Here is a 14,913-nt window from a genome sequence, read left to right on the forward strand (position 1 = left end):
CTTTTAAACTGATAAGATAATTCTGCCCTATTTGCCCATTGGTCTACACTTAACAATCCATAAAGGCAAACTGCAAACATGCAAATTTATTTAAAAACAGTAAAGGCGCATAGGCGATAACATGCAGTGAATACCCTTGACTTGAGTATTCCTAGTTTTCCTCCTCTTTCTCTGTACGTTTATCATTCGTCTGCTCAGAGGTTGATGCGCTTGGTGCTTACTGAGCATCTCTTCTTTTTTCCACCCTAGCGGCCCGCTTTTTCTCTTCTTTCGTCGGCATCTTTTCACGTTAAAACTGATTAAGTCAGTGTTTGTGTTGCAATTACTTAGTACGTTTTCTTTAATTTTTCACTTAAGCTCGTCAATCTGCCTCCAGAATGATTTAAGATATTGTGGGAGAAATACCTACAGAAGAGTTAAGAATGCAGGGTAGAGGGTAATATGATTGGTCAGTTTGGCTTTAGTGTGATTGGTCAGTTTATAGGGAATGAGGGCTACGTTTTACACTGGTTTTGGAAAATCTTTTGATTGAAGTTTGTGAGTGGAGAATACTTCTGCTACAGGTCTGGATTCAACTTTGTAATTTATGGTCCGTTAGTTCTTCATCATTTATTCTAGTGTTTTCCTTTTAGTTATTATTTAATTCTCCTTGGCTTTTTTAGTGTATTGTTGTTAGAACAAACAAGCAAACTAATGAACTAACAAACTTGCAAACTAATTAACTTTATTTGTGCCCGTGGGAAATTTGGCTTTTTGCAGAAGCTTTTTAAATCTTATATATACAGTGGGGCAAAAAAGTATTTAGTCAGCCACCAATTGTGCAAGTTCTCCCACTTAAAAAGATGAGAGAGGCCTGTAATTTTCATCATAGGTATACCTCAACTATGAGAGACAAAATGAGAAAAAAAAAATCCAGAAAATCACATTGTTTGATTTTTGAAGAATTTATTTGCAAATTATGGTGGAAAAAAAGTATTTGGTCAGTGACAAAAGTTCATCTCAATACTTTGTTATATACCCTTTGTTGGCAATGACAGAGGTCAAATGTTTTCTGTAAGTCTTCACAAGGTTTTCACACACTGTTGCTGGCATTTTGGCCCATTCCTCCATGCAGATCTCCTCTAGAGCAGTGATGTTTTGGGGCTGTCGCTGGGCAACACGGACTTTCAACTCCCTACAAAGATTTTCTATGGGGTTGAGATCTGGAGACTGGCTAGGCCACTCCAGGACCTTGAAATGCTTCTTACGAAGCCACTCCTTCGTTACCCGGGCGGTATGTTTGGGATCATTGTCATTCTGAAAGACCCAGCCACGTTTCATCTTCAATGCCCTTGCTGATGGAAGGAGGTTTTCACTCAAAATCTGACCATACATGGCCCCATTCATTCTTTCCTTTACACGGATCGGTCGTCCTGGTCCCTTTGCAGAAAAACAGCCCCAAAGCATGATGTTTCCACCCCCATGCTTTACAGCAGGTATGGTGTTCTTTGGATGCAACTCAGCATTCTTTCTCCTCCAAACACGACTAGTAGAGTTTTTTCATCTGACCATATGACATTCTCCCAATCCTCTTCTGGATCATCCAAATGCTCTCTAGCAAACTTCAGACGGGCCTGCACATGTACTGGCTTAAGCAGGGGGACACGTCTGGCACTGCAGGATTTGAGTCCCTGGCGGCGTAGTGTGTTACTGATGGTAGCCTTTGTTACTTTGGTCCCAGCTCTCTGCAGGTCATTCACTAGGTCCCCCCGTGTGGTTCTGGGATTTTTGCTCACCGTTCTTGTGATCATTTTGACCCCACGGGGTGAGATCTTGCGTGGAGCCCCAGATCGAGGGAGATTATCAGTGGTCTTGTATGTCTTCCATTTTCTAATAATTGCTCCCACAGTTGATTTCTTCACACCAAGCTGCTTACCTATTGCAGATTCAGTCTTCCCAGCCTGGTGCAGGTCTACAATTTAGTTTCTGGTGTCCTTTGACAGCTCTTTGGTCTTGGCCATAGTGGAGTTTGGAGTGTGACAGTTTGAGGTTGTGGACAGGTGTCTTTTATATTGATAACGAGTTCAAACAGGTGCCATTAATACAGGTAACGAGTGGAGGACAGAGGAGCCTCTTACAGAAGATGTTACAGGTCTGTGAGGGCCAGAAATCTTGCTTGTTTGTAGGTGACCAAATACTTATTTTCCACCATAATTTGCAAATATATTCTTTAAAATCAGACAATGTGATTTTCTGGATTTTTTTTCTCATTTTGTCTCTCATACTTGAGGTATACCTATGATGAAAATTACAGGCCTCTCTCATCTTTTTAAGTGGGAGAACTTGCACAATTGGTGGCTGACTAAATACTTTTTTGCCCCACTGTAAATGATTACTCATAGAAGTGTGTCTGTCTGTCCAACCTGGAAGTGAGTGGTGGAGTTGGGATAAGAGCTCCGCCTCCAAGGAAACAGAAAACACGCTTAGCTGCTAATAACACAAGCGAGACGAGCACATCAGCAAAACGAAACCTCAGAAGAAAGACAAACTCGCTTAGTCGCTAACATCGGCAAAATGGTATCCCTTTTACTTTTCCTCCCGCCGCTAATGCAGAAGCGATGCGAGCACGTCAGTAAAACGAAACCTCCTAGGAGAGAGATGGCCAGAGTTAGTTCCTTTCAATTAACTGAGATCTCTACATTTCAATTTTTTTTCTGATAATTTCAATAGTTTCTAGGACCCCGGGCTTTTTGCAGCACAGGCTTACACAGCTAGTAAATAAATAAATATACAGACTCACTTTGGTCTAAACACACACTGGAATGACTGATATCAAATACAGCTTCTTGTAGTCTGCCAAACTGAAAGTGGATGTTCAAGGCCAATACCACATCTTTTCAAGCAAGGAGGAAGCAGAAAAGGAATTAAGAAAGCTGATCCCAGCACTATTCTGAAACACAATAGTGAGTTGCATCCTGTCATGGCATGGCAAGGAGATATCACCTGCTATCTGATCCACTTGTAATAATATGGGTATTATAATTATACATCATTTTCATCAAGGCGCTTTCTGTTTATGTTTTAATTACAGTTATAGATGTGTAGGTGGAAGAAATTAACCCTTTTTTTTTTCCACTTAAGCTCGTCAATCTGCCTCCAGAATGACTTAAGATATGAAGAGGTAGGGAAAGTAACGGTGAAGGTGGTAGGGATGAGAACAGCGCCCTTACGCATGCGCCGCAAAGCCACTGCCGAGAGTTGATTCTACAATAAAATAAAAATAAAAAGAGGAATAACCTTGGAGGTCTATCAGTCAATCAAAAGCGGACAGTAGAGGTCACGTAGTATATGTGTACCAAATTTCAGGTCAATAGTTCAAATAGTTTGCGAGCTACAGGTAATTTAAAATCCTGGATAGATGAACGGACAGCCACGGTACCGTATTATATAAGAAGATTAATAAGTGAAGTGTCTCATTCCTATACGTATTCAGACCCTTTGCTGTGGCACTCCGAAATGTTGTTAGGTGCTAAGTTAGGAAGTGCTCCTTGTGTCACCCAAGAGTGAAGACATTGCTGATCATATGTTTGTTTTCTCCTCTAATAGTTAAGCAGTCTGCAGAAGGACATTGAAGACAGGAACTTTGAAATTGAGAAGCTGAAATTAGAGCAACAGAAACTGCAAGAAGTCATCAAGTCCTTAGAGAAGGATATCACTGGGCTCAAGAAGGAGATCCAGGAGAGAGACGAGACCATCCAAGACAAGGTGCGTACAGCCAACTGGGCTCTAAATTGCTAGCAAATTCGGTAAGTTTTATTTGAAGTTGCCATCATAAAAGCTTATTTAGAGTTCTCATAAAGGACTTGACTCAGAGTTTTGCTAATTCTGAATGTAACAGTTTACATTTTAGGAATACAGAACTTGAAAAATTAACTTCAAGGCCCTAAGTAATGTGTGCCATAGGGGTAACTAGAACTTACTTTGGTGACTACACAGTAAATAATATCAGTCACTGAACAAGTGACCATGCAGCCAGCCATCTATTTACTGAGTCTGCTTATTCATCCCCCAGTCTTCACGGTCTTCAGCAATATTCAGTGTCTGTTTTTAATTTTTGCCAAAATGTTTAAGATCGGTATGTCTGTGACAGAAGAGATACGCTACACAAGGGCTTCCACGACTTTTGACCTCCGTACTCATATTCTGGTAGCATAGTGGCACAGCTGCCTCATGGTTCCAGTATCTTGGGTTTGAATGCCACAGATGGCCTGTGTCTGAGTTTGCATGTTTGCCCCTTTTTGTCTGAGATTTTTCTCCATGTACTCTGCTTTTTCTTCTGTCTTTAAAGATAAACGTGTCAGATTGATTAGCAATTCTAAAGTGTCCGTCTGTGAGTGTGGATGAGTGTATGAAGAAGCCCTGCAATGGGCTGTTATCTGTAGTAATGCCGGGATAGGATCTGGCCCAGACTGACCCTGAATTGGATTAAGTGAGCTGGACAACGCTATGTTGAAAAGTAACTTAATGGGCAACTGTCATCGATTTGTTTATCTTGTGGTTATCAGACAAGGAAGGCAGAAGGTACATAGCTGTTTAATGTACATAAAATAGCATAGAAGCCTGGGAAATGTACCGTTCTTTATGAATAATTTGATATTTACAACTACCCATTTATCTTGTGATTACCAGGAAAGCACAGCAGATGGCACACTTCTCCTTTACCCATATTTATGAATGTGTACACATCCAGAGGCCCAAAATCTCGGCCTTTCATTTTTGTGTTCCCTTTATTTTATCTGTTTAATTTTTTTCTAATTTATTAATTGCTTTTCACTTCTATGCAAGTTGAAGTTTGGTAATACGGTCAAATGTTAAGTTCAGATTCTAATTCTACAATGTTAAAATGTTGATAAAAGTTGATTTTAGCCTGGTGTCTGTGGAAAATCAAAATTGATTTTCATATCTTAAAACAAAAATTTTCTTCAGAAACTTATACATTGTTTCACATTATTTAGAGCTCTTCTGGATGACTCCATCCGAGTAAAGACAGAACATTTTAGAAAAAGCAATTTCTGAGATATCTGCCCTGTATAATCACTTCCATAAAAATGGAATCTACTGTATCTTCTTCAGATAAGTTGCTCCATTTTGGCCTTGTTACAGACTCCAAGTATATTGTTTCTGGTCCAGTTTGTTCAAGGACTTAACTTTGTATACTCCAAAAACATTATGACCTATTTCCAATGATACAGCAACTTACATAGAAATGTTTTATTTAGCTGGAATTTTTGCAGTCTATTGTGTTTTGTCATGGGACTTAGATAGATAGATAGATAGATAGATAGATAGATAGATAGATAGATAGATAGATAGATAGATAGATAGATAGATAGATAGATAGATAGATAGATAGATAGATAGATAGATAGATAGATAGATAGATAGATAGATAGATAGAAATGAAAGACACTATATAAAAGATAGATAGATAGATAGATAGATAGATAGATAGATAGATAGATAGATAGAAATGAAAGACACTATATAAAAGATAGATAGATAGATAGATAGATAGATAGATAGATAGATAGATAGATAGATAGATAGATAGATAGATAGATAGATAGATAGATAGATAGATAGATAGATAGATAGATAGATAGAAATGAAAGGCACTATATAAAAGATAGATAGATAGATAGATGTGAAAGGCACTATATAACAGATAGATAGATAGATAGATAGATAGATAGATAGATAGATAGATAGATAGATAGATAGATAGATAGATAGATAGATAGATAGATAGATAGATAGATAGATAGATAGATAGATAGATAGATAGATAGATAGATGCTTTATTAATCCCAAGGGGAAATTCACAAATTATTTGCCAAGGGTTTGCATGAGTAGCTTTTGAGTTACACCATTTATTTAAATATACATGTATGCACATGCAGAGACACACCCAAGTGTGCACACACACACATACACACTCAAAGAAATGTATAAGTAAAGATAGCTCATAGGTTGCTTGTCCTACAAGAGGAAATGCCAGATGATGAAGAGAAAGTAATGAAGACACCAACATTATGCAGTATATTATTACTGTCCAATAATACAGAATTAAGTACATTACCATTTATTATTTACACAAATACATGTAGAGTAAAATGAACAGGAAATTGAAGTGAAGAACTTCAATATTTAATTTGAAAGTAAACACATTGGGTTTAATGAAGAAAGCAAGCTGCGCAGAGAGACAGACTGGTATGGAATGGCTTGATGCTTTGTGCAAATCCTTCTTTTTTAGATGAAAGGATGGGAAACCAGTGCATTTTAGTTATTGTGGGAGAAATACCTACAGAAGAGTTAAGAATGCAGGGTAGAGGGTAATATGACTGGTCAGTTTGGCTTTAGTGTGATTGGCAAGTTTATCGGAAATGAGGGCTACATTTTACACTGGTTTTGGAAAATCTTTTGGATTGAAGTTTGTGAGTGGAGAATACTTCTGCTACAGGTCTGGATTCAACTTTGTAATTTATGGTCCGTTAGTTCTTCATCATTTATTCTAGTGTTTTACTTTTAGTTATTATTTAATATTCTTTGGCTTTTTGAGTGTATTGTTGTTAGAACAATAATTCTTCACATTTATATAGCGCTTTTCTCACTACTCAAAGCACTCAGCAATTGCAGGTTAAGGGCCTTGCTCAAGGGCCCAACAGAGCAGAGACCCTATTGGCATTTACGGGATTCAAACCGGCAACCTTCCGATCCCTCAGAGCCAATGAACTAACAAACTTGCAAACTAATTAACTTTATTTGTGCCCGTGGGAAATTTGGCTTTTTGCAGAAGCTTTTTAAATCTTATATATAAACATCTACGCATAGAAGTGTGTCTTTCTGTCCGGCCCGGAAGTGAGTGGTGGAGTTGGGGTAAGAGGTTCTCCTCCAAGGAAACAGAAAACTCGCTTAGCTGCTAATAACACAAGCAAGACGAGCACGTCAGCAAAACGAAACCCCGAAGAAAGACGAACTCGCTTAGCTGCTAACATTGGCAAAGTGGTATCCCTTTTACTTTTCCTCCTGCCACTAATGCACAAGCGATGCAAGCACGTCGGTAAAACGAAACCTCTTAGGAGAGAGATGGCCAGAGTTAGTTCCTTTCAATTAACTGACATCTCTACATTTCAATTTTTTTTTCTGACAATTTCAATAGTTTCTAGGACCCCGGGCTTTTTACAGCATATGCTTACAGAGCTAGTAAATAAATAAATATACAGACTCACTTTGGTCTAAACACACACTGGAATGACTGTAAAGCAAGAAAAGTTTAGACTTGGCTGTCATAGTCCCAGTGAGACATTATGTAAGTGTATTGCTGTTGGTATAAAGGAGCCCCCAGTTGTGTTACTTGACGCACTTCTGCTGAATGATTCGTTGTCTGAAAGTCCTCAGTATTAGTGTATCACAGAGAGGATGTGCAGCATTGCTCATAATCGCACTCAGTTTTGTTTTCATCACTAATTCATTTTGAAATAATATATTTAAATTTGAAATAAAATTTTCATAAATAATTACGCTTTTGTATTATTTAGAATTTTTCACATTATATTCATTCTTAAAATAAATTAGCCAAGTGCTTCTTCAGAGCGATGCCATAAGGGATCCATTTGTGCTTCCCAAAGGAGCCATCCACATGAGAGTTTTCTTAAAGAACTTTTATTACTATTATGTAAAAGTTCTCCTATAGCATACAAAAACACAGGATCAGTTCAGGTTTCCTTGATCTGTTGTATTCTGCTAGGTAGTTTACCATACCTTAAAGACTTCTGTTTTGTCCTAGTATTAGGAACCTTTTCAACTCCCAAAAAGTCAATTTTGTATGTAAAGAACCCTTCAAAGAATGAAAAGGTGCTTTGTCAAGCAATGGTGATACGAGGAACCATACAGTGCAGTAAATTGCAATTAACAAACCATTGTTTTTATGTGTGTAGGTGAAGTCATCACGGCACCATTTGATAAATATGTTCATATTGCAACTGTCACAGTTTTATGAATCTTTGGTCCCAGGCTTTTCCAGGCTGTTGTTTGTTAAGGACAGTGCAATGGCTACAACAACAACATTTATTTATATAGCACATTTTCATACAAACAATGTAGCTCAAAGTTAGCTCAAAGTGCTTTACATAATGAAGAAAGAGGGAAAAAAAAGAAAATAGAATTAGGGAACACTAATTAACATAGAATAAAAGTAAGGTCCGATGGCCAGGGAGGACAGAAAAAAAACTCCAGATGGCTGGAAAAAAAAATAAAATCTGCAGCGGTTCCGAGGCCATGAGACCACCCAGCACACATTCTGGGTATTCTACCTAACATAAATGACCTCAATCAGTCCTCATGGTATTCAGGGTTCACATGGAAGAACTTGATGATGACGGTCATGTGGACCTCTGGCCTTCAATCAATCAATGTAGGGACTGCATGGCGTCCTGATCAGGTGGTGATGGTGCAGATCGCCACCACAGAAAACCAGAAAAAGAACAGAAGAGAAAGTAGAGGCTAGTAAGGATTACGGAGCCAGCATGAATAATAATGATAATTAATTGAATATACAGAGCATCAGGATTAAACTAAGATGAAGCTGTGAGAAAGCTATGTTAAAGTAATGAGTTTTTAACAGTTTTTTAAAGTGCTCCACCGGGTAGTCATGGGGTTGGACATGCATGGGTGTCACACAGTCTCCATCATGCTATTTAAGATTACATGCAGCACACGGCATCCAAGCTTTTTGATTACTAGATAGATAGATAGATAGATAGATAGGTAGGTAGGTAGGTAGGTAGGTAGGTAGGTAGGTTAGGTAGGTTAGGTAGGTAGGTAGGTAGGTAGGTAGGTAGGTAGGTAGGTAGGTAGGTAGGTAGGTAGGTAGGTAGGTAGGTAGGTACTTACTTACTTACTTACTTACTTACTTACTTACTTACTTACTTACTTACTTACTTACTTACTTACTTACTTTATTAATCCCAAGGGGAAATTCACATACTCCAGCAGCAGCATACTGATAAGGAAACAATATTAAATTAAAGAGTTGTAAAAAATGCAGGTAAAAACAGACAATAACTTTGTATAATGTTAACGTTTATCCCCCCCACTACCCCTCCTCCCCGGTGGAATTGAAGAGTCGCATAGTGTGGTAGAGGAACGATCTCCTCAGTCTGTCAGTGGAGCAGGACGGTGACAGCAGTCTGTCGCTGAAGCTGCTCCTCTGTCTGGAGATGATCCTGTTCAGTGGATGCAGTGGATTCTCCATGATTGACAGGAGTCTGCTCAGCGCCTGTCGCTCTGCCACAGATGTCAAACTGTCCAGCTCCGTGTCTACAATAGAGCCTGCCTTCCTCACCAGCTTGTCCAGGCATGAGGTGTCCTTCTTCTTTATGCTGCCTCCCCAGCACACCACTGCGTAGAAGATGGAGCTCACCACAACCGTCTGATAGAACATCTGGCAGCATCTTATTGCAGATGTTGAAGGACGCCCAGCCTTCTAAGGAAGTATAGCCGGCTCTGTCCTCTCTTACACAGAGCATCGCAGAGCATCAGTATTGGCAGTCCAGTCTAATTTATCATCCAGCTGCACTCCCAGGTATTTATAGGTCTGCACACCCTCTGTACACAGTCACCTCTGATGATCACGGGGTCCATGAGGCCACCATCAGCTCCTTGGTTTTGCTGGTACTATGATATTATTATGATATTACTATGATGCTATGATAGTTTGTTCTAATAAAATAGGAAAAGGTTTAGTTAGTTTCATTTTTTTGAGGTTGTAAGAGCCATTTCCTAATTACATAAAAATCATAAACGTTTTACTAAATGATAGTACATAATCTATGGGAGGTTCCTAAAACCCCCATCAGTTGAATAGAATTGGTATATTCTAGCTATTTCTAATTTCTCTGACTAAACATTATTCTCAATTAATGATCAGCCTTGCCATGTGTAAGGTGTAGAGGGCACATGGTTTTAAACTGTGCCTTACGAGCCTTTTAAGAATTGCGTACCTTGTGTGCGTGTTTTGTATGTCAAGTAACATGTAAGAGAAAGTGCTTAACTGAAAGTGCTGCGCCGTACGTTTAAAGCGTACAGAAGAAGAAGTTAAGAATCTTTACGTATAGAAACAATTAAAGTTTTACAAGAAAAGCTATGTTTAGAGAAGATACATTTTTCCCTTTTTTTTGCCTTTTATTCTATGTGTGTAACAACTTTTTACTTTATTCTTGTGTGGATTATTTGCTCTGACTTTTCACTAAATGGCGGAGTGGTGGCTCTGAGGCTAGGGATCTGAATTGGCAATCGGAAGGTGGCTGGTTCGAATCCCGTAAATGCCAAAAGGGACTCCGCTCTGTTGGGCCCTTAAGCAAGACCCTTAACCTGCAATTGCTGAGCGCTTTGAATAGTGAGAAAAGCGCTATATAAATGCAAAGAATTATTATTATTATTAAATATTTTTAAAAGGAACTTTTGGACTGAGAGATTTCTTTCAGCACGCGTTTTACCTGTGCTTGAACTCGCCTTACACTCTGGCAGCTATAGAGGTTTTGAACTTTTGAATTTGATTTTTTTTGCCTAGCGTATTTCATTTTGGTTTCTGTCTCTTTTGATCTTTTCACTGTGGACCTGACTTGATTTTTACTCTTTTTAAACTTCCTTAGATCCTTTCTCTCCTAGTTCATTTTCAATTGTACACACCTGGGCAGGCGATTTTTTATCTTTAGGCTACAATAAGTATCTTTTCTGGGTTATTTTATAAATAAATAATGTTTTCCTAGTTATAAACTAACATAACTTACTCTGATCTACTTATTATTATTTAGGGCGATGTCTACTTACCTTACCAGGTTCCTCAGCAGTATGCACATATTGGTATCATGGTAGCCAGTTAAAAGGCAGTGGCACACAACTTCTTGGTGTCTGAATACAAGCTACAAGTACCTCAAATACTTTTCTTTCCTTTTAGTCATGCAGTTACCAGTTTAGAAAAAAAATATGTCAGCCAACTGTTAAATGTTGGTCGACATACTAGAGGCCTGGCAAATGTGCAGCATCCATATGCAATACTCTGATTCTCCAATTTCTGTTGTGTGAAACAAATAAAGAGAGGACATGTGTGCTTAGTAACAAATTTATTGATTTATTAATGTAGGAGAAACGTATATATGACCTGAAAAAGAAAAACCAGGAGTTGGAAAAATTTAAGTTTGTATTGGATTACAAAATCAAAGAACTGAAAAAGCAGATTGAACCAAGAGAAAATGAAATTAAAGAAATGAAAGAACAAATTCAAGAGGTGAGTGGGATCAGAAATCTCATTGGGGGCAAAGGCAAAATGGCGACAGCTTTTCTTTAAATAATATTTCAGATTCCCTCTGCTTTCAGGTAATAAAAACTTTCCCTTCCCCAATTCCAGCATCAATGAGCTTTGCCACATGCTGGGGTTTCATCCCACTATATGGTGACCTGTGATATTTACAATGCCTGTAAAAAGTTTTCACCTCCTTGGAATTTTTCACAATTTTCTTGCATCCAATGTTTATTCACAGTGGATTTAATTTGGCTCTTTTGACACTTGATTAAGGAGAAAAAGACTCCTTAATCCATCCATCCATTATCCATCCATCCATCCATTTTCCAACCCGCTGAATCCGAACACAGGGTCACGGGGGTCTGCTGGAGCCAATTCCAGCCAACACAGGGCACAAGGCAGGAACCAAACCCGGGCAGGGTGCCAACCCACCGCAGGACACACACAAACACACCCACACACCAAGCACACACTAGGGCCAATTTAGAATCGCCAATCCACCTAACCTGCATGTCTTTGGACTGTGGGAGGAAACCGGAGCTCCCGGAGGAAACCCACACAGACACGGGGAGAACATGCAAACTCCACGCAGGGAGGACCTGGGAAGCGAACCCAGGTCCCCAGGTCTCCCAACTGCGAGGCAGCAGCGCTACCCACTGCGCCACCATGCCGCCCCCCTTTAGTATAACACAACTAATTGATTACTGGTGCAGCTCATTTATTTTAGAAGTCACATAATTATTTCAATGGAGATCCCCTGTCTAGGGTTCTGCTTGATTGTAGTATAAATGCATAGTATAAATGCACCTGACTGTGGAATGGCCAACTTCTTAATTATATGTACTGTTTAACAACTTTTGTGTGTTCCCTTTTTTCATCTGATTGCTCTTTTGCTGTATAATGTAATGCATTCATTTGTTTATACTATGTGTTCATTCCTGGCTGGAGTGACTTATGAGGTGCTTCTTCTAAACATATCAATAAGCAAAGTAATGTGTGTTGATCTGTGTTGGCAGATGGAGGAAGAACTGGAGCGTTTCCACAGTAAGAATACACAGCTGGAACTGAATATCACAGAACTGCAGCAGAAGCTGAAAGCAACCAATAAGGAGAAGCAAAAGGAGATGCAGAGGGTATTCAATAATCAGCAGTATTAAAAAGCACAGAGGATGTGGACTCACAAAAGTGCTAATTGTAGAATAAAACAAACATTAGGAAATGTCCACTCAGAAAGATGGGAAATCATTAGAAATGTAGTGGACAGGAAATTAAGATGCAATGTGAAATCAAATATGTTATTGCCTACAAAGGTGAACAATGATGAAAAAAATGAACTTTTAGTGTAATATTCTCAAACCTACTTAACCCTAACTATAGGTTGCATCGGCAGGGTCCTATCCAACAGTGCTGGATGAAAGGAAGGAACCATCACTGAATAGGGCCACCAGTCCTTCAGTTGGCATCCTCATACACCAGTGGCGGACCGTGCATTTCACACCTAGGCCTTCAGTAGTGCTCCGTCTGAATCAACCTGCCTGTCAAAAACTAATTTATGGTTTTAAAAACCATCTTGATATGCAGAAATACAGTATAAAGAGCCGTTGCATCGCAGATAGATAACTCCTATAGCCACAATAAATGCCTTTATTGAATAGACAAATCAGGGGTGAACAATTTCCTTTCTACTGCAGCTACAGCCCGCGACAAACATAACAAACATCAATAATAACTCATAAACTTGCAATATTATTTCGAGAAAATCGCAATATTTTACTCACCAAAAATTCGGATTATTTGTAAACAAAATCCATCCTCCTCTCTTTCCTCAAAAACAGTTCAATTACTCTGTTGTACAGATTATCCATGCGCTTCAGTTCCATCATGAAGTCCCTTTCTATCGCCATCGAAGCTAATGCTGAAAGTCAAACCTGCCCTGTCGTATTTCTGGCATAAGTTTTAATTCGCTTTAGGGCTGAAAATGTCCGCTCGACAGAAGCAGTGGACACGGGAATGCTCACCGCCAAACATACCAATGTGTACAGCTGCCCCATGATGCTCTCATTCAGATTTTTATATTACACCATCCTATCCAATCAACGGGTCTGAATACGGTGACGTTGCCGTACGCCTGCTAGAGGGCCCTAGTGACACCAACTCAAAATCTGATTGGTTGAAGCAACGGTTTAATCGACATTTATTTTGCGTTAGAGGGCCTGCAGAACAGATTGTGAAGGCCTCCTGGCAGACTTCATTGACTTTGACCCTGCCTGGCAACAAATGATGGCTGAAATGTGATTGGTTAAATGCTTTAATACGAAAATACATGTCTGGAAGCAGCACAGCCATCGGAAAAGCTATGAAAGGAAGCGGACAGACTATTTGGAATTATTTAATAAGTATTCATGGGCAAAATATAATTAACATCAGTTTGTGATTCAGATATATTTTTAGATAGATAGATAGATAGATAGATAGATAGATAGATAGATAGATAGATAGATAGATAGATAGATAGATAGATAGATAGATAGATAGATAGATAGATAGATAGATAGATAGATAGATAGATAGATAGATAGATAGATAGATACTTTATTAATCCCAAGGGGAAATTCACAAATTTCAAATTCAATTTTAGGCCTGCAGAGAAGGCCTTGAAGGCCCTGACGGCCCGCCACTGTCCTACACATACCCACACTGGAGCTCACACCAAGGCCAATTTCTTAACACCAGTTCACCCAACTTGCAAATCTTTAAAAATCTTTGAAAAAATGCTTTAGGAAGGAAACTTCATGTGGACCGTGACCAGGCATGGGAGTTAAACACAAGAAGTAGAATTTGTGAAGCAGCTTCACTCTCATACTAAATATTAGACTATGTGGAATTATATTATTGGAATTATTTAAAGATGGAAAGGCTAAAATAATTACTAGAAAATAGCCATATATTAATGTATAAATATATTTATGAACTCATCCATTTTCTAATCTGCTTATCCAGTATAAGATTCAAGGTGAGTCAGTGTCTGTCCCAACAGCATTTAGGACAAGGCAGAAACCCACTTGATTCTGTTTGATGGTCAGTAGAAGTAGAAGTCAAAGCCTACTGCACCAGCATCAGATGCAAGGCAGGAATAAAGGCTGGAAGAGACTTCTGTGCATCAATGGGGTACATGAACTTATATACCCCACTGACTTAGACTGGAACAGTTTAGAATTACTGGTCAACCAGATCTTTATATCTTTGGGATATTGAAGAAAAAACAAAGCAGCTAAAAAACTCTATGTAGACATGGAGAGAACATGTAAAACTCTGTGACAGGGCTGGATTTCATACCCAGTATCCTGGATCAGTTCTACTTTTGAATATAGAACAGAAAAATTACAAAGATCAAATAAATAATGGAAAGTAATCGCAAAAAAACTGAAAAAAGGAGCACAACAAATAGTCAGAAATGGATTTGCCTAAAAAAGCAACCTGAAGCTAATAACACTAGTCTAAAATCCAAATCCTAAGGCAAAAAACTGATTTGCAATAACCAAACAAACAGATAATTCACAAAGATACTAACA

The 14,913-nt window shown here is 38.7% G+C and overlaps 1 protein-coding gene across 1 annotated transcript in view; it reads left to right on the top strand.

Annotated features, from left to right (window-relative positions):
- Positions 1-14,913, top strand: part of cfap57 (cilia and flagella associated protein 57) — a 114,405-nt gene that overhangs the window by 79,938 nt on the left and 19,554 nt on the right. The window contains exons 17-19 of the mRNA XM_028810850.2: positions 3,586-3,744; positions 11,183-11,326; positions 12,358-12,474. Coding sequence (XP_028666683.1) covers positions 3,586-3,744; positions 11,183-11,326; positions 12,358-12,474 — 420 coding nt within the window. The remainder of the gene's footprint in view (positions 1-3,585; positions 3,745-11,182; positions 11,327-12,357; positions 12,475-14,913) is intronic.

This window comes from Erpetoichthys calabaricus, chromosome 10 (genome assembly GCF_900747795.2).
Source record: "Erpetoichthys calabaricus chromosome 10, fErpCal1.3, whole genome shotgun sequence".
NCBI classification, from domain to species: Eukaryota; Metazoa; Chordata; class Cladistia; order Polypteriformes; family Polypteridae; genus Erpetoichthys; species Erpetoichthys calabaricus.